At 52.9% G+C, this 19,202-nt stretch overlaps 1 protein-coding gene across 1 annotated transcript; it reads left to right on the forward strand.

The window, feature by feature from the left end:
* The first annotated feature begins 1,250 nt into the window (after window positions 1-1,250).
* CRYGS (crystallin gamma S) lies at window positions 1,251-8,338 on the forward strand. The gene is given in 4 exon segments (XM_039557108.1): window positions 1,251-1,675; window positions 5,891-6,133; window positions 8,008-8,232; window positions 8,234-8,338. Coding segments are annotated over 4 exon segments (537 nt in total). The 5' UTR covers window positions 1,251-1,654; the 3' UTR covers window positions 8,282-8,338.
* Window positions 8,339-19,202: the final 10,864 nt, after the last annotated feature.

The following is a 19,202-nucleotide window of genomic DNA, read 5'->3' on the forward strand; positions in this document are numbered from 1 at the left end:
AAGTGGGGCAAAAAAAGAATGTATGTCCTGCCAGGCTGGAAGTCAAACTCCTGTAAGCTTCAGCCATGGAGCTGAAGGCTTTGAAGGCTGTCCTGGCACAAGGTTTTGGTACAAGCCCTATTCCTATCTCATAATTTTCATAAAGATTACCAGCTTGAATAAGCACCATTCTCATGTGCTGGTGGGATGTGTTTTGGGGAGATGTGCTCATAGCTGAGCACCTAAATAAGCTTGGAAAATAGGCAAACGCATTGCATGGATGAGTGGAGGCAGCAGCTGGTGGTGCCTTGGGAAGAGCTATCCAAGCTGAGAGCGAGGGGAAGGCACAGTGCTCTGGAGTGCACAGCCTCAGAATTCCTCTGAAGCTCTCCCTTGGCTCCTGGGCAGGCAGGTGAGGTGAGTTTCTTATATTTATTCTGTTGATGTAAGATGAGTTTATTCTATTTAACCAACCTCTAAGGAGGGATGTGCAAAGTGACTGCAGCTCTGAGCCGTGAGCCTGCTGACAGAACCCAGCTCATGCTTGAACTCTGATCTTCAGCAATTAAAAACTAAATCAAGTGGCCTCAGTGAGAGCAACAGCTCTGGGTGATTCAAGGCTCCTAAAATGGGAAGAGGAGTAGCTGCTGAGCGTGTGTGCCCCGGGTTCTCCCATCTGCCTGCATTTAGAGCTGCTGTTGCGAGAGTGCTTGTCCTGACAGATTTGAAAGAGGGGCTGCGTGTTTCGGGCGCTGCTGTGCCAAATTCGTGTCCCTTTGTCTCGCTAAGCCTTTGGGCTGGGGCACTGAATAGCTGCAGAGGTGGTTTTTCATCATGCACTGGCGGGGGGGTGGCTGTGGAAGCCAGCGATCCTCGGCCTCCCCGCTCCGAGGGCCGGAGAGCGGCCGAAGGGAAAACTCCTCCAACCTCAGGTGCTGGGCTGAGAGTTTGGAGTTGAATTTGTGACACTTGCAAAGACAATCAGAAATCTGGGAATTGCTTGATGTGTGAAATCATTCGCTTTGTGGGGGGTGGGGAGGTGGCCACACATCCTTCTTTCCCTCTGTGTCAGGAGGTGTTTGGAGCAGTGTGGCTCCAGCTGAGGGTGTCCCAGGAAAATCTGCAGCCTCTTTGCTCCACAGATGTTTCCATTGAGAGCTTTCTATGCAGAGCTGGTCTTTGCAAGCCTCTGGTGTCTGCCCTGAGCACTTGTTTATCATTCCTTAACTGCATCCTTCGCTGCACCAGAACATTCCCTGATAAATACTGAGTGCCCTCCTTACAAATGGGGTGGGGTCTCTAAGGGCCAACGAGGATTCCTTCTTGTTTAACAAGCTTGGAAGGCAGGGAGCAGCCAAATTACCCCCCCGTCCTCCCAGACTTGGCAGGGGGCTGCGTGTTTTGAGTGCATTTGGCAGAGTTTTGGTGTTCTGACTCAGCAAATGGTAACAAAGGGAGGATGGCGAAGCCTTCCTTTATTCCATAATCCTGTTTGCTTTTCTGGAAATCGGCTATAGCCTCAGAATCACTGACTCAATTTTTGGATCCTATTCTCATGACAAAGCGGCTGTCTGGTTTAAAACAAGCCCGTTATAAAAAGGGCACCTCGGATCCTGGCTGTTTGTAACAGCTGCTGACATTCCTCCGGCACAGGGGAGCTTGGCTGGAACGGAAAATGTCCAGAGCTGGAACCAAGGTAAGTTTATTTGCAGTGTATTCATGATTTTGGCTAAAAGTGCAGAATTTAGCAGGGATGAATTGTGGAGAAACTTTGTTTTCTTTGTTCTGCTGACAGCTTCCCCCTCTGTCAGCATGTGGGCAGGGGGAGATGCTTGAAATCCCTCCTCACATGGAAGGAAGCTGGAGCTGAGCCCTCCCAAGGCTTTTCCCAGATTTTGGCTGGTTCCTCTAGGTGTGGCTCTGCCAGAGGATGGAGTCAGGCGCAGTGACTGGTGAGGGGGCATTTTGAAATGATTCTAAATCAGCAGGATCTGATGCCTTGGAAATAGGGGGTGGAGGGGGCCGTGCCAGCAGGGAATCACTGCGCTTTCGGAGCGGAGTCTCACGGAAAGCTCTCTTGGAGCCTTGGGAGAGCCTGACTCCCAGCACCAGCAGAGCTGCCACATGCCTGTTCCATGGTGGAGCAGAGGGGGTGCTGCGACACGAGGGCTCCTGGGCAATGGCAGTAGCACCGAAGGGAATGGTGTTCCCTGAGGGATGCATACAGGATGCCCACAGGCCTTGGGATTCAGTGCAGTCGGCAGGGATGAACTGAAATTGGAGGAGGAGGTAGGTCGGGAAGCTCAGCTTCAGCTGGAGTGACATTCCAGGTGGGGATCCAGCTCCTCAGGCTTGGGTTTAGCAAAGCTGAGCTGGCTGGTCCCACAGAACTGCTACTGGGACTGGGCAGGGAGAAACAGCTGGGGAAGGAAGGGAGGGCGAGGACTTGGGCCAGTGTCCCCTGTGGAATGTCAAACACCTGTTAGGAGGCTGTGGGAAGAGCTTGATCCGAGCTTTGCTTTTGGGCTGGATTCCCTTTTGCCTATGGAGACTGTAAGACCCGAGGGGGTTTGGAAGCCCAGTGGGTTTGGAGGCACTGGGCAATGCTGTGGACGATCTGCTCTTGGCTTTTCCGTGTCCTTTGGCTCTGTGGCTCTCAGTGGTTGGGCTGTTGGTCTGGGAAGCTGAGGAGGGTGTGCTGGTGGCTCCTGGATCCCAGGGGTGCACACTTTAGTACCCATGCCTAAAAAAGGTGCTGGGGAATTGCAACTGCTCCATCCTCGAGTCTCCTCTCAGCTTGGAAAGCCTTGAGCACATTCTGCCTTCCCCCTGCCAAAAGCCGTGTGCCCTTGGAGTGTGCTACGGGGAATTCACGGAGTATGTGCTGCTGAGGGGCAGCAGGATGGCCAGGAGGAGTTATCTCCTATTTCTCTTATGTTTAGCACATTCCAGGGAGAAGAAAAGGGCAAAGTAGGGAATTAAACACCATTTCTCACAACCCCAGCGAGCGATCTGCTCTGGAAAGGGATCACTGCTGACAGAGGAAGCACTACTGGATATTTTTTATGGGTTTTCTTCTAACTAAGCTGCTGTTGAAAAGAAATGTGTGATAACTCAGGTGAGGTGACCAAAGCAAGAGTTTTACAGTCCTGCAAGGAAGATCTGCTCTGGCAAATGTGGTGTGTGCCTGGAAATCCCCAAAAGGCAAGGTTTGGGCAGGGAGAGGTTAACAGGGGAGTGCTGGGAGCAGAGCTCCTGGAGGGTATGGCTGAAGGCAGGTGGTTTCCCTGCAAGTGAGAGGGGACAGAAACAAGGCTGCAAGTCTGGATTTGGAATCTGTAATTCACTTGTAGTTATTCTAGGGGTGAAAACATCAACCTGCTCTGTTGGTGCCTGAATCCATGCAGGAAAACTGGGAAGCGAAGGTCTGAAATGAGCTGAGGGTGTGTCTGAAGGGCCGTGCCGGACAGTGGGTGGGCAGGATCCCTTAAATTCTGGGATTAAACCAGGGAGCAGCACTTTGGTTGGACACAGGTCTGTAGGAACAGCCATATCCTTAATGTGCCTTTGGATTTCTTTGGCTTTGTGGTTTTGTAAGTACAGGGGAAATGCCTCCCTGGAAACATCAGGTAGCTTTGCCAGGCTCTGGTTTGGTTGTGTTAGGCTGGGTGGGGAAGGAACATCACTGAATCCCAGAATGGTTTGGGTTGGAAAGGATCTTAAAGCTCATCCAGTTCCACCCCCTTCCATGGGCAGGGACACATTCCAGTAGCCCAGGTTGCTCCAAGCCCCATCTAATCTGGCCTTGAACTCCTCCAAGGATCCCTCTGCCCAGAAAGCAGATCCACATTGGGCAGAGTTCATTATCAACCATGTTGGACACTCGCTGCGTGGACAGGAGAGGGACAGGATCAGAGCTTGGGGACAGAGGTTGGAGAGAGGGATCAGCCATCCCAGCAGAGGATAATGCTGAGCTGGGAAGAGATGAATCCCTGCGGAGGGTTTTCCAGGGTGCTGTGGCTTCCTTGACCAAGGGCTTCAAGAAGAGGGTGACTGGTGGTGTGTGACTGCCAAACCCAGCGAGCAGAGCTTTTGGTGTTGCCTTTGGGTCAGGCCAGCAGATTTTTTTGGGCCATACCTTTAGGGACAATGATCCAGAAGCAGGATCTGGAAAAGGCAGTGGGTTGTGGCCGGGAAGACCTGGCCACCGTGGTTAACTGCCCAAGAGTGGGAAAACAGGGACTGGGCACTTCAGTGCTCTCCTTTCACAGCCTTTATTCACTGCTGGAAAGGTCGGAGCGATTCCCAGCTCTCCACTGCGTGAAGGTGGGAAGAGCTCGGTCAGGATTTTGGGGGACAGGTTATTTTGTGTGCACCGACTGCTTCGTGATGGCAGATCAGTCCTTGAAATTAAGGGGAAAATAGAATTATCCTAATAAATGTCCAGTAGCAGGCTGCAAAATCAAGAGCATGAATCCTCTGGCACGATCAGTCCGACTCCCCAGATCCCTTGGTCAGGCTGGTGGGACACACTGACCAACCAGCTCCAGCAAAAGTCCAGCTCATTTAATTTTTAGCACCAAACAAATGATTAAAAATAAAAAGTGAGTGACTTGTCCTGGATTTGGGTTGAAACACTGACAATGGATGATTTTTTAAGAGCAGGGAGGTTACGTCTGGTACCAGTAGCCACAGCGCTGTGGGTGAAGTACAGCAGATGGTGGTGGTGGTGGATATTAATAGCCCAACTATGGAAAAAACATGGGAAAAAATGGATTGTGGAACACTGCATGTTGGGTGTGGCCAGAAAGATTCTCTCTAGAGCTTCTGGTGTTGTAATCAAGATAGACACGATGGTTTGGGAATCCTTTTGGACAAGAGCAACTCTTGATGAGTAACTGTCACCTGGGAGGAACTAAAAAGAAAGGACTGGTCTGGTCTAGGGCTTGACAATATTTCCATGAAGGGATTTTTGAGGGAAACTGGGTCTCTTCTCCAGGGCTGGCTGGGTGGGTGATGCCTTGGGTGGGAGGAATGGGATTTGCTCATCAGCTCCCAAGATCATTTCAAGGCAGGTTGTGATCAAGCAGGGTAAAGTGCTTTGGGGTCAGCAGCCCGGCTGTAGAGCAGCTCTTGGGAAAGAAATGATCGTGGATTTGTCAGAGGTTTCATGAACTTGCAGCAACCAAGCCACAGATACAGTCCTTGGATATCCATAAAACTGCTACCCACCACACACGTGGAATGCTCTCTTAGTTTCTCCTGGCATGGGCAAATCTTGTGTGATGTCCAGCTTTGGGCAGTGAGTTTTGAGACAGGGAGTTTTGGGTTGTTCAAACGGGAACAAGGATGAGCTGGAAGACATGAGCCGGGAAGAAAGAGACTTCTCCACCCCTTTATCAGTAAAGATCTCGCTGCAAACACTTGGTAAGCCAATATAAAGGGAATCATGGAATCTTTAAGGCTGGAAAAACCCTCTAAAGGTGTCAAGTCCAACTGCTAAACCAGCGCTGCTAGACCCACCCATGTGCCCAGAAATCTGCTTTGTACATTCCATTGACTTCTCGCAGCTCCCCAGCTGTAATTTAGGAACTCCTGATCTAGAGAAGGTGGGAGGGAATTGTTTTGATAGTGTTTTTCTGGAAAGAGGACAGGGACTTCTCCAAGGGAGTGTTGGGTTGGACTGGGACAGAACAAGGGTCTGGGAAGGGCAGAACACTGGTGGCAGCTGGAGGCACTGGGGCCAGACTGGTGAACTGACTGCAGCTGGTGCCGCTCCATGGCTGGGCTTGACGACTTCTGATATCTCGAGGGCTCTGCTTTCAGATATTTCCTGCTGTGGTGTGGCTGGAATACAGAGACATGTGCTGGATGAGGAACCTCCCCACTCTTCCCCCTCTGCTCGTTTCAGGTCACCTTCTACGAAGACAAGAACTTCCTCGGCCGTTACTACGAGTGCGACAACGACTGCCCCGATTTCCACACCTACCTGAGCCGCTGCAACTCCATCCGTGTGGATGGAGGCACCTGGGTGGCCTACGAGAGGCCCAACTATGCTGGGAACATGTACGTGCTGACCCACGGGGAGTATCCCGACTACCACCACTGGATGGGACTCAACGACCGCCTGGGCTCCTGCAAGTACATCCAGATCGTAGGTGTCACCCCCCCCCCAGGGCGTGCTTGCACTTCCACCCATCGTGGGAGGGTTTCCCCCAGGCAAACACGGTGCCTGTCTTCCTGGGGAACCGCAGAGGGGGTGGCTGCTCCCACAGTCCCGCTCTGGGAATAGCAAGGTGTTTGGTGAGAGGACAAGGTGAACCTCTCCCGCTCTGGATTGCGGTGGGAAAAGGCCGATCCCTCTGAGTGTGGGTGGGTTTCCATAGGAACAGCAGTGTTGTTTCATCGGCGTGTTCCTTTAGGGATTTTGGTGTCCAGGCAGGTTGCTCCAAAGTTTGCCTCCTGCCTTTTCCCTGGTGTGTAACGGACTGATCCAACACGCTCAAGGCCTGTAACAGTGGGATGTAGACTTTGCAGGAACATTTGGAATGAGGGGCAGTTTCCTCTCTAGCAAGCCCGGACTCCCTTCTGACACCGGGAACTGAATCTGTGTCACCAAACCCCTCTGGGCGTGGAGACACCAACCCCAGAGCAGCCCTGGAGTGCCCAGAAACGGGAGGGATGCCTGGAGCCCTCCTTGGCCATGCTTGGAGCAGCCTGGTGCCTCCTGGTATTAGGAGAGCACAGGAGGTGCGCTCATCCCCTCCTAACTGATGGTGGGGAGATAGGAACAGAGGGAAGGATCCTTTTGGGAAGCCTGTGGGGAGCAGCATCCTTTAAAACTGGGATTGTGGATGAAGAGCTGCTGCTGAGGTTTTGCCAGCAGTGGGGCAGACACTGGTGATCCGTGGGTTGCTGACTTGGAGCACGGCCGTGAATTCCCACTGCATGGAGCAGATCTCACAGCTGACAACGCGTTTTGCCTTTCCACCTGGGAGTCTAACGCCCCTCTGAGCCTGTTCTGGCTTTGAGCTGGGTCTAAATCCCTTGGCACAGGGCAGGGAAAGTTTCCAGCGCGTTCAGAGCACTGATTTGGCTTAAGACATGGAGCCAGAACACGTGCGGCATGTAAGAGCAGCACAGCTTCCTCCACCAGGATGAAATGTGGGAGCCTTATCCTGCATATCCACCTGGTACCTGGCTTTCCCTCCTGCCCTGGGGAAACCCCAAGACCTCGCAGAGCTCGGCTGGGGCTGGCAAGGAGGGAGCGGGCTGGGGAGGAGGGGGAAGAGGTGTCCAGGCAGCTGCCGATTAAACGCTGCCGCGGTGCCTTCGGGCAAGGAGCGCTTCCAATGCCGGTGGGAAGCAGCGCTGCCTCTGCAGCAACACGGCCCCGCCGGGGTCAGCAGCTCATTAAACTCCTCTCCGCCCGGAGGAGCGGGGACTGGAGGGAGTCTGGCTCTCTGATGCTCATGTGGAGCAGCTGAGCGGTTCAAGCCCGCCCGGGATAGCGAGCCTGGCACTGCTGCCTCAGCCTTATCCCTGCCTTCCTCCCCACGGAGCTGCTCTGCTCCAGCTCGGTTCTTCTGTACCCTCTTCGCACGTGATGCTCTGTTAAAATTTACCCCAGCTGCTTCTCCCTGTGCTTTTGGGGGCTGACGTGAGATTTCAGCCCTGTCCTGGTGTGCTGGGGGTGGTTGGTACCTGATTTGAGTCTGGCTGTGCCCAGACTCTGCCCCCATGTCAGAGCTGGGACATGTCAGTGCCTCCATCCGATGCTCTGGTTGCCAGTGAAGTCACCCAGAGCAGCTGTGGCTGCCCCACCCCTGGAAGTGTCCAAGGCCAGGTTGGACGGGGCTTCTTGGAGCACCCTGGGACAGTGGGAGGTGTCCCTGCCCATGGCAGGGAGGTAGAACTGGATGATCTTTAAATCCCTTCCAACCCAAACCATTCCACGACTCTGTGATTTTTCTCTCCCCCTTTTTTTTTTTTTTTTTTTTTTTTTTTTTTTTTTTTTTTTCCTTCTAGCCAAGCGGAGGCCGAGGCCACATCCAGGTGTTCGAGAAGGGAGATTTTGGCGGGCAGATGTTCGAAGCCACCGAAGACTGCCCCTCCATCATGGAGGAGTGGCACATGCGTGAGGTGCACGCCTGCAGGGTGCTGGAGGGCGTCTGGGTGTTCTACGAGCACCCCAACTACCGGGGCCGGCAGTACGTGCTGCCCAAGGGGGAGTACCGCAAGCCCGTGGAGTGGGGGCGCGGCCAGCCCCGCCGTCCAGTCCTTCCGCAGCATCTCCGAGTGAGCCAGCCCCGTGAGCGGGCCTGCCACACCCCCCCAATAAAGCAACTGAGTCGCTCAGCTCCGCCTCGTCCTGCTTTATTCCCGGGATTTGCGTGCGGGTTGTCCTGCCTCGGGGGAGCTGGGGTGGAGCGGAGCCTTCTCGGAGCAAAACACCCCCCGCCAGCCCCAAGGGGCTCGTTGGCACCCCCTTCCCCATGCCCTGCCCTCTGTCGCACTGTTCCTTTAGGAAAAGGCTATCCCGAAGCTGGAGCTTGGCCATTCCGGTGGAGCAGTGGGACCAAATATCCCTGGATTCCAGTCTTGGGGGGTGGCTGTGGGTGGCTCTGTCTGTCATGTCCCTGTGGAGTCCCTGCCTGCTCTGTTGCTGCTCCGTGGTGGCTTGCGGGAAGGGATGAGGTTTCCATCAGCGCCATGCGTCCTCCTGGAGACCCTGAGCAGGCAGCAGGTGCCCTGTACTGCAGGAGTTTGTCCTTCTCGTGACGCACGGGGCAACAGGACTGGGGAAAAAGTGAAGATCCCAGATGGAGCAGGAGGGGGACAGCCATAATATCCATGGGGAATGCTGGGGGCCCTGGCAGCCCAGTGTGTCAGGTACAGGATGTCCCCTGTAGCTGTGAGCCAGGGGATTCAGCTGCCTAAACTGGGGCTGGGGACCACATGGAGCCAGGCTGCTGGAAGCAGGAGAGCAGGCTGGATGTGGGGCAGAGGCAGCAAATGCCTCTGGGAGCTGCCCTGCCATGGGAGGTGGCTGCTGAGTGATCCTGAAGGGCAGGAAGAGCTCCCTGGACACCGGAGGTGTGCAGGGAGCAGAGGGGACTCCCAGTTAGCCCAGTTTGCCACCAGGAACATCCCATTTTGCCCGATGCTGCCAGATGTCAGGCAGGTCCCAGGCACTCAGGAATAACTGATGGCTGGGCACTCTTCCCCTGGGAAGCCCGAGGACCTGCAGCCTGTTTGCACTTGGAGCCGAGGGGCTTTGGGATGTGGAAGCAGAGCCCTCCCAGCCACGCTCCGCAGGCTCTGCCCGTTGATGTATGAGGTTATTACGGAGCAGGGTAAGTGGTGCTCGTCAGGCCACAGAGCTGCCACCTCCCGGGAACGCTGCTGCTGCTGGGGAGTGGGAAGGAGCTGCCCAGAGGGGCAGCTCCAGCCCCCTGGACTTCCCCCAGCACAAAGCTGAGCTGAAGTCACCTTCCTCTTCTTCCTCTTCCTTCTTCTCCTTCCCCCTCTTCCTCCTCCTGCTGTTGCCCCTCTCCCTTAGCCCCGTGCCTCATTCCAGCCCTTCCCTGCAAAGGGTGATGCATCTTCACCCACTTCCATCCCTCCTCCGCTCCTCTCCATCACGGATCAGCAGGATGCAGATGATCCAGCAACACGCTTGGGTTTCACTGCATTTTCCCCCATAATATTTCTCCAGGACCAACCTGCCCCCAGCTCCAGCTCCCCTTTCCCCCCTGGCTCCTGGCCAAGCTCTCTGAGGGCAGCAGCTTGAGCACAGCCTGGCTCCTGCTTTTTCTGACAGTGAGCCTGTTGCTGTCCCTGCTGTGGATGGAAAATCTCCACCCAGTGCATTTCCAGCCATCTCTCACCCTGATTTTGGGGAATGTCCCCCTGTCCCCATCCTGCATGCCCTCCACTGGGTGGGTTTGGGATGCTCCAGCTCTGTTGCTGCTGGTGTGCATCCACCCCGGAGCATTGGAGAAGCCAGACCTGGATCTTGTTTGCCCTCAAGGTGGTGTTCTCCCATGTCCTTCCCTTTCGCTGCTGATCTCCCCACTTTTAAAACCCAGTTATCCCAAGTCTTGCCCCCTTCTCTTCGTCCTCAAGGCTCTTGCCCTTGGGTGAACGTTGTGTCCTCAACGTTTGCAACCGACACAAATAACAATAAACTGCTACTTGGGTGGTTTTTTTATCATTAGTTTTTATTTTATTGTTGTTCCAGATGACTTTTTCCATTGGGGGCTCCCTGGCCATGGCAGCACACGGAGCAGGGCGCCCGTGGAGATGAGCGGGGAGCGCAGCAATCCAAGCCCAGCCGTGCTGATGCCGGTTTTTCCTTGACAGCTAATTTCCATTTCCCAGTATCAGGGGGTCTGCTCCAGTAATTGGCATGCAGATTGTGTCCGGTGGGCCCGTTAGACACGAGCAGAGGCTCTGCTGCTTGGAATAAGCCAACCCCAGGCTGATGGATGGGGTGTAAGGAGGTCATGGGGAGAGAGAATATCCAGATGCCCACGTGCACACACCTGTGAAATTTCCCATTCCATGCCCTCCCCCATCCCTACTTTCTTTATCCAGCAAACTCTAATCTATCACATTTCATTGAGACAAATCCTGCTCCATTTCTCTCTCTTTCTCTTTTTCCCTCTAAGGGAAATGTGATGGAACCTGCTCCTGGATTTAATGAGAAGATGGTGCGGCGTAGCAGGAATTAAAGCGGTGCCATGCTTCATTAGCAGTTGGGGATCACACGGAGCAGGCCCAGATGTTAATTACACTTTGGGAATTAATTGGTATAAGGCATTCCTCTCCTCCATCGTCTGTAATCCGGTGGGTGTGTGAGGACTTCTGGAAGCAGAGACCTGCAGGGAGGTCTGTCTGTCCCCCCTCAACCTGCCCAGTGCTGGCCGTGACTGAGGGGCACTGGCTGGCTTGGAAATCTTGAAGTCACCTTCATTTCCATCCCCTTGGTGCCCAAGGACCTGCTGTAATTTTTCCCTCTTTTCCTTCCTGTGCCACTCTCCCCCAGAATTTTTCCCCAGCTGCTGCGGAAAGCAGGTCTGGATGGGATGGGGCAATGGTGGGAGGTGGCTCTGTGTTGAAGGAGGAAAGAACATCCCCTTTGGAGCTGGTCATCCCCAGTGGATTCCAGGACATCCTTCTTTGTCCTGCTCCTTGGCCCTTCCAAGCTGCAGTGACAGACAGGGGAGCCTCAATCTGCTGAAATCTCCCCAGTTCTCCGAGGCAAATGATCTCCAGTTTCTTCCCTTTTCCACCTTGACTTCAGCCTGATGAAAAGCAAAAGCTGCCAAAAAGCTGAGGGGGGGTTATTTTGCCAGAGGGCAGATATTATATGCTTGGAAATGAAGAATATTCCTCTGAATGCTGCCAATTTGTTCCTTTCCTGAGCTGGCTGGTGGTGGCCCAGTGTGGGTCATGGATGTCGCTGCGATGGACCAGCACATCTGTGGGATCTGGCCTGGAATTTGCTGCACAGCCCCAGTGGGACACTCAAACTCAGCTCTGACCTCCCCCAAATTGCTCCCCAAGGCCCTGCTGATGCTCCTTGGTCTCGAGGTATCAGCACCTTGATGCACCTTTGTTCTGCCACAAAGATCACTCCTGAATGAGAGCCACTGTCCCTCCCCTCCCATCCCTGGGAGGGCTCGAAAGGTGTGTGGATGTGGCACTTGGGGACATGTGGCAAACCAGAGCAATTCAAGGCCACTTTGGTAGGAGTTAAAGAAAAACAATGTTTTCAAAACTCAAAAATTAATGGTTTTGGGGTTGGATGGAGAAAGAAGAGGAGGTGTTTAATCTTTTTGTTTGATCTGTCTTGATTTTTAGGTCTTGATTTTCGGTTTAGGGGTGGGCTTGGCAGTGCTGGGGGAACTCAGGGGACTTTTCCAACTTAAACAATTCTATGATTCTGTGATTTCACGATTCCATGATTCTGCAATTTGGTGATTCTATGATTCCAGGATTCTATGGTTTATGATTCTGTTCTTCCGTGATTCTGTGACTCAGGGCAGCGCTTCGTTGCCATCTGGTTCCCTTGGAGCCCTGCCACTTCAGATCCTGCATTTCCCACCTTCTCCTCACTGAATCCCAAGTCCCTGAATCAGGGATTCAGGCTCCACCTCAACCCCTGCCTGGGCAGTCTGGAGATCCTCCCCAGTGACTGCAGCCCCCGCTTGCTTTGGTTTTGGCAAAAACTCTTCCCAGGTGTTGTTTTTTCCTCTGTTTCATATGCAACCCACCCTGTGCGTTCCCTGCTGGCCCCAGCTGAGCTGTGGCTCCAGGATGCTCCTTCCATCCTGATCTGAGCCTGTGGGGAAAGTCTGGCCCAAATCTGGGCGGGGATCTTTGGAGCTGGTTTGTATGTCTCACACACAGATGTTCTGGAGACTCCATCAGTGTCTGGCCACTGTCACACACGTCCTGTCACCCAGATGTGCCGGGCTGGCCGTGCCCGTGAGCGGTGCCGTGGGAGGGAGCTGCCTCTCCAGGATGCGTGTAGGGGCTTGAGGGATGTTGGCACCCGAATGGGGCTCTGAGATCCCCTAGAAGTGCAGAGGGAAAGGAGAGGAGAGGGCAGGAGAGCAGAGGAAGAGGGAGAGGGCACTTCCCAGGGGGCCATCCCTGCCTTTGCCAGAGCCCAGCAGAGGGCAATAGAAGCAAACGGAAGAGACGAGACCTTGCGAGGGATGCGCGACAGGAGCAGATTCCAAGGCAGAGCGACCTGGGAGCGGAGGGATGCGCAAGAGGATGTACGGGCAGAGGGATGTGCGGGGAATGTGCGCCCGGAGCGCTGTGCAAGGGAGCAGGGCTGGGGGGATGCTGAAGGAGGTCGGAGCAAAACAGAGCAATTCAAGGTTATTTTGGTAGGAGTTAAAGCAAACCGAAGCTTTCCTAACTCCTAAATTCATCGCTTTGGGGTTGGACGGAGAAGGAAAGGGAAATATTTAACCCTTTTGTTTAAACTTTCTGGATTTTAGGTCCGTTTTTACGAAAAGCGCTGCATGCCTGAGCACCTCCAGTGGATGATGCTGCGAGGAAAGGCTCTGAGAATTCCCAGCCCCGATTATGTTCCACCTGGAGGGACGGCAGGAGGGATGGGCTGGGGCTGGCCCTCCCCACGGGCTCCCTTCCTCCCTGCAGAGGCAAAACCACAGCAGGCTGTGGGGGGAAGCAGCAGGGAAGAGTTGGGAACAGCATCCCCTTCCACCGTCCTGCTGCTGGGCCAGATCTTAGGCAGGAGCTTCCTCTCCTGCTCTGTTACTGCTCCCTGCATGCTCCTGCCTGGCTAGACAGGTATTCCCAGCTGGATTTCCTATATATCCAGGTCACCTCCCTATGGTTTCTTAGCTTTTTTTGTTGTCTGAACTCTTTGGAGTCGCCCAGGGATGTTTAACAAGGAAAGCTTTCCATGGCAGGAACGTGATCCTACAGCTGCCCTCACAGCCGGGACAGGGCATCTGCAGAGACACAGCGGGGAAGTCTCTCCTGGCACATTCCCGCTGGAGACCTGGTCTTTTTTGGGGGTGGGGGGACAACAATTATTTCAAAAGGAAGGGTGAAATCCCTGTAAATCCCTGTGGCTGGGAGCTGCAGGTGGCAGGGAACAGGCAGGATCCTGCCTGGATGCAGGATGCCCAGGAGGCCCGGACACCCCAGGAAGCAGCTGGGGGTGGTTCTTTGGGCAGAGCCCCACCACGGTGCTGCTGCTGCTGCGGGGCGCGACCTTAGGAAAAAAGGAGGTTTTTTGGGAGTCTGGGGTAGGCTTTTTGTTGAGCTGCTGCTGCTTGGAGAGAGCACAACTGGGCTCTGGTCTTAGAGGAGAAGAAGTGTCGTCCCCACCTTCCTCTGCGGAGCCCCCCAGCCGCCTCATTAAACCCGTCCTTGCCGAGACGAGCGCGGCGCGATCTCCCCATCTCAGCGTTATCTCCCGATCTGCCTCCTCGCCTGCCACGCTTCCAGATGCTCCTTATCTCCTCTCACCTTCCCAGAGAGCCAGCGTGCTGCGGGCAGGGCCGGCTGCCCACACTCCCCACCTGCGATCTCCCCGGCTCTTATCAGGCTCCGTGAGTCCTGATCGAGCCCCCTGTCTCAAAGTCAAATGATTTTGTGGCGGGGCGAGCGCGCCCAAGGTCGGGCGGTGGCGGGGAGGCTTGCGGGGACCCCGCTCTCCCCGTGCGCCCCGCTCGAGCCCATTCCCCGGGTAGCGCCTCTCCCCATTTACTCTCCAACATTATCAATTACATTTGGATTATTATTCCTCGCTGAAGCCCGAGTGAGCCGCAGACAGCTATTTCCTAATGGGGAAACGTTACAGGCAACTTATTAACGAACAATGCGTCATTAAGGGGGGAGAGCTTCAAAGGCTCCTAAATGCATTTCAAAGGACACAATGCGGAGCGGATCCTGCCGCCGCATATCTGGGGGACATGGGCGAAATTTGTGACAAGGAATAGACCGGGCCCAATGTAATTAACTAATTCTCGATCAAAGGGGTTTTAGAACTGAATGGTCAGGGAATTCAATTATGGGTTTCCTAATGAACCACTCTGTGCCAAGGCAGGGGGATGTTTTCTTCTGGCAAAGCAGGGCTGAGGATCAGGGCTAGGATTTCCAGGGAGGTTTGGGAGAGAAGCACCAGAGAGCTCCTCCCGGGTGGATTTGGCGCGGGGGGACGGAGATCGTGGCAGTCATGGAATCCCAGAATGGTCTGGGTTGGAAGGGACCTTAAAACTCATCTCATTCCAACGTGCCGTGGGCAGGGGCACCTTCCACTAGGCTCGGTTGCAGCGAGCTCCGTCTGCCACCATCCCGGCTCTCCTTGATGGCCGTCTGTCCTGGACATGTCCCTGTGGTGGGACATGTTCGCCCTCCCTCTGAGTTTGGCCACATCCACAGCTACTTGGAGCCAGAGCTGCTGGAAGGGGCTGTGGGATGCAGCAGGTCAGCTGTGCCAGAGCTGGCATCTCCTGGTCCCCTCCCTGGAAAACCTGGGCAAGGGAGATTTCCTCCCCTGCTGCCTGAATCCAGCCTCTGGCAAAAATAGCGTGGTTTTCTGCTCATGAAAGGAGCATCTTCTAGTCCTCCACTAGTTTTCTCTTATTACAGAAAGTTGATTTGCTCACTTTACAAAGGGAAATGTATTATGAATTTCCCCTTCATTCTCCTCCTTTTTTTTTGCCCCGTTTAACAACCGATTTGTGTGTTGCATGAAAGTTACACAGTTCTTTAGATGCGTTTGCTATTTTATTTTCTTTCATTCAAAAATATGTCAGTAATCTTTTTGTTAACATGAAAGATAAAGGATTAGTAATGCAAGATGCAGTTTTCTTGTAACCTTCTTGAAAGCAGACTATAGTTTCTTATCTGGCTCTAACATTCATTTTCCTGAAATGAAAAAAAAAAAAAAAGAAGCAAAAGGACTTCTTAAAATGAAATAAACTATATTCGATTCAGACGAGCAGCGCCAGCAAAGGAATTTATTGCAGCTGGCAGAATGGAGCAGCTGCACTGAAGTCGTTCTGCTGCAGCACTGGGGACCTTCCCAAGGAGCAGCGCACACGGATCTTCGGGTGCCTGGGAAATGCTGCAGCGAGGAGAAACTGCTGTAGAATCATGGAATTGTGGAAAGGCTTAGTTTGGAAAAGGCCAGTGAGATCACTGAGTCCAGCTGCTCCCCCAGCACTGCCCAGGCCACCTTTAACCCATGTCCCTCAAGTGCCACATCCACACGGCTGTTAAATCCCTCCCAGGATGGGGACTCCACCACTGCCCTGGGCAGCTGTGCCAGGGCTGGACAGCCCTTTCCACAAAGAACCTTTCCCAATATCCAACCTGAACCTCCCTGTAGGGAGCTTTGGGGTTCAGTCTGGACAGGGCGTAGACGGGGACAGTGACGAGATCTCTATAAGCAGATCTTGGAACATGCGGTTTATTGCAAAGGGCGTGGGTACAGGGGCACTGCTTAGAGCTGCAGCTGGCAGCTCTGAGCAGGCCCAAGAGAGCAAGAGAGTAAGCCGGGTAAGAGAGAGAGAGAGCGAGAGCAAAGAGAGTGAAGAAGTAAGTGATGAGAATAGAATGGGAATGGTGAAGTCCTGGTTACAATACAATAAATCATCTTCTGTACTGAATATTCTAATTGTCACTAACCAATCTAATACAAGATACAAATCCTATAGATTTACATACAGCCTATAGAGTTCTTATATTACCATAGAGTGTTACATCTTAACTTCTAAAAACTACTCTTTGGACCCCTTCTGCTGAGCTAAGTAGGGTCTGCTCTGACCCTTGGACCTGCCTGCCAGCAGAGGTATTGTTTCCATCAAGAGGGGATTACTTCAGTCGCCATACCATTGTTTTTCCAGTTGTTCAGTAACTAAGACTTGGTATTTCAAAAGTGGCTTTCATTTCGATGTCGCCTGTAGTTTTCATATTCCCAAAATCTTTTGTCAGGCAACCATATTTATAAGGCTTTCCTGTTTCATCTTCCCCAACACTCCCCTGATTCAACTTGAAACTATTTCTTCTCGTCCTATCAAGAGCAAACCTTGTGTTGTCATCATGACTTCTCCCAAGATGTGCCTGTCCAGTTGACTTTGGCAGACACCACGTTTGCCTTGGGGACATCCAGGGTGTCCCAGGCTGGAGATGGGCCACCATTTCCTGGGCTTGGTGCTCACTGCAGATGCACAGAGAAGCTGCCAGGGAAGCTGTGGCTGCCCCTGGATCCCTGGAAGTGTCCAAGGCCAGGTTGGATGGGGCTTTGGAGCAGCCTGGAATAGTGGGAAGGTGTCCCTGCCCATGGTAGGGGGTGGCACTGGATGAAATTGAAATCCCTCCCAACCCAAACCGTTCCATGACTGTGATTCCACAATCTTCCACTCACGGCTCATGAGCAAACAGGGATTTGCAGGACTTCCAGCTCCTGGGAATTTATTTGAGCAGTGCTGGGTCTCCACGAGGTCCCACCTTGCATCACCTCGCGTGTCTCGGCTCCTGTTCTCCCTGCCAGCTGGGGACAGGACTCCTGCTTTGGGCTGTGCAGGCTGGTGGTGACAGCCAGGGAGAAAAAGACATGGAAAAACACCAAGGAGGGGAAAAAGAGACATGGGGACAGGGCGAGGGACTACCAGGGACCAGCAGGTGTTTGAGAAGAAAACAGCTTAATTTTCGTGCAATGGTTTGGGTTAGAAGGGACTTTAGAGATCATCTCACTCCGAATTTGATGGAGTTGATTTCTTTGTAGATGCAGAGGATGAAAGCAAACCCGGGGTGAGCAGGGTGCTGGTTTTCACAGCACCAACATCCTCCAGTCAGTAAAACCAGGACAGCAGACAGGGAATGCCGCAGCCCAGGAGGAGAGGGGATCCATGTGGGCAGACTGGGATGTCCCCCTGCCCTGCCCACTCTGCTGCTGTGCCAGCCAGCCTCTCCCAGCAGCCTGACAGCTCCTCAGGGGTTAAATCCTTCTACAAACTGCTGGATTTCTGTGGCAATCAGCTAATGGGTGCTCAGCATCTAAACAAGGCATTTCCCCCCATCAGGTGGATTTGGTTATTATCGAGTTGGTCTGACAAGGAGCCAGCATTTACAACTTTGTTTATAACCTGGTTCGCAGGGAATATTTTGTTTGGCTCCAGAGAAACCTGATATTTTCTATTGCAGAGGGGAATGATGATTTCTGCCCCACACAACGTGGATTGCAGGGCTAAATAATTAAATAAAATAAAGAGAAGCATCATCCTGTGGGCTGGAATCTTCGCCTCCGGTGTTTCATGGGGCTCTTGTCCTGCGCTCACAGATCCGTGGTTTCATTTGAGGGAAAAGTGTGTTTTCATATCAAAGGAGCCCCCCTGCACTGACCCAGCCTTCCCTTCCCCCTCTCTGCCCTGGCACACATGTTATTTTAATATTTCATATATTTCATAAGCTTTTATGCTTCTAAAAGAGAAGTGAATTTGTGGAGAGTTGAGCTCTCCAGAGCTGTACTTCAGAGCTGGGAAGTAATTCAGGGTGAAGCCTGTATTAATCTCAGGTGAGAGAGATATTTAAATTCAGGCTACCAGTGTGAATATAAAATGGGGATCTCTTTACAAAAATTTCAAATTGTAATATGCAAAGCTTAAAGAAAAGAAACCCCAAGGGAACAGCTTTCTTCTAGAACATTTTGTTCCAACCATCATCTCTTTACCTTTATTTTTTTATTTAAAAAACCCTCCCTTTGCCATTTTGTATTTTTAAATTAAATCTTTCAGTTTTTAAAATGAAATTCTTTATTGCTGGGAGACGGTGATAGGGAAGGGGGGGCAGGATGTGAGTGCCTGGCTGTGAAAAATGGTGCATGGACCCAAATTTGAGCAGGCACAGAAGGAACAGTGACCAGTGGGAAAATCAATCCCTGTTTGGTTAGTCCAAGGAATGTGGGGCCACCTCCCCACCTGGGGGATGCTGCCTGAATCCTGTTTTTGGAGAGAAATCTCTGCTAGGAGGGAGGAGAGAGGCAGCACAACCACGTCCCTGCATCCTCCTCCGCCAGCACTGGAGAGCACTGGGATGAGCTGGTCCATCCCATCAGCCTTCTCCTTCTCCACAGATAAACTTCAGAACAGATTTGTGATCGATCCTGGCCAGTGGCCACATTCTCTGAGTGCATTTTGGTAGGATGGGGATCACCTGCAGGTGTCTGTGCCAGAATATCCCAAATCCCATGGCACCATTCCTGGGAGAGTCCCGTATTTGCATCCGTGGCAAACACCTCGGGCTGCAACGAGCTCCCAGGTCAGGAGAGCTGGTGATAGATGACATGCTATTATCAGCTCTGCCAATTAATTAAATTATACATTATGCTTATGAGGGTGATGTACCGAGCCACTCTAGATTAAGTGTCGCAATTAAGTCTTTAATTTCTATTTAATAAGTTATTATATGTTAATAAAAGATCAATTAGTTGCTAACAGAGCATTGATCCAGGTACAATGAGTGTGTCAGGGAAACATCAGGGCTGACATGGAAGGGGCTGGGGGATTTTGTGCATGACATGTGTACAATTAGGATTTTAATAAAGACAAGCTGGAGTGGGCAGGGGGCATCCAGGTGGGCTTGGGATATTGCTCCATGTGTGAGACCTGGCTCTTCCCAGGCTGGCAGGGCTGGGACAGCCAGGACAGACCCAGAATCGTAGA

Source organism: Corvus cornix, chromosome 9 (assembly GCF_000738735.6).
Source record: "Corvus cornix cornix isolate S_Up_H32 chromosome 9, ASM73873v5, whole genome shotgun sequence".
Classification (NCBI taxonomy): domain Eukaryota; kingdom Metazoa; phylum Chordata; class Aves; order Passeriformes; family Corvidae; genus Corvus; species Corvus cornix.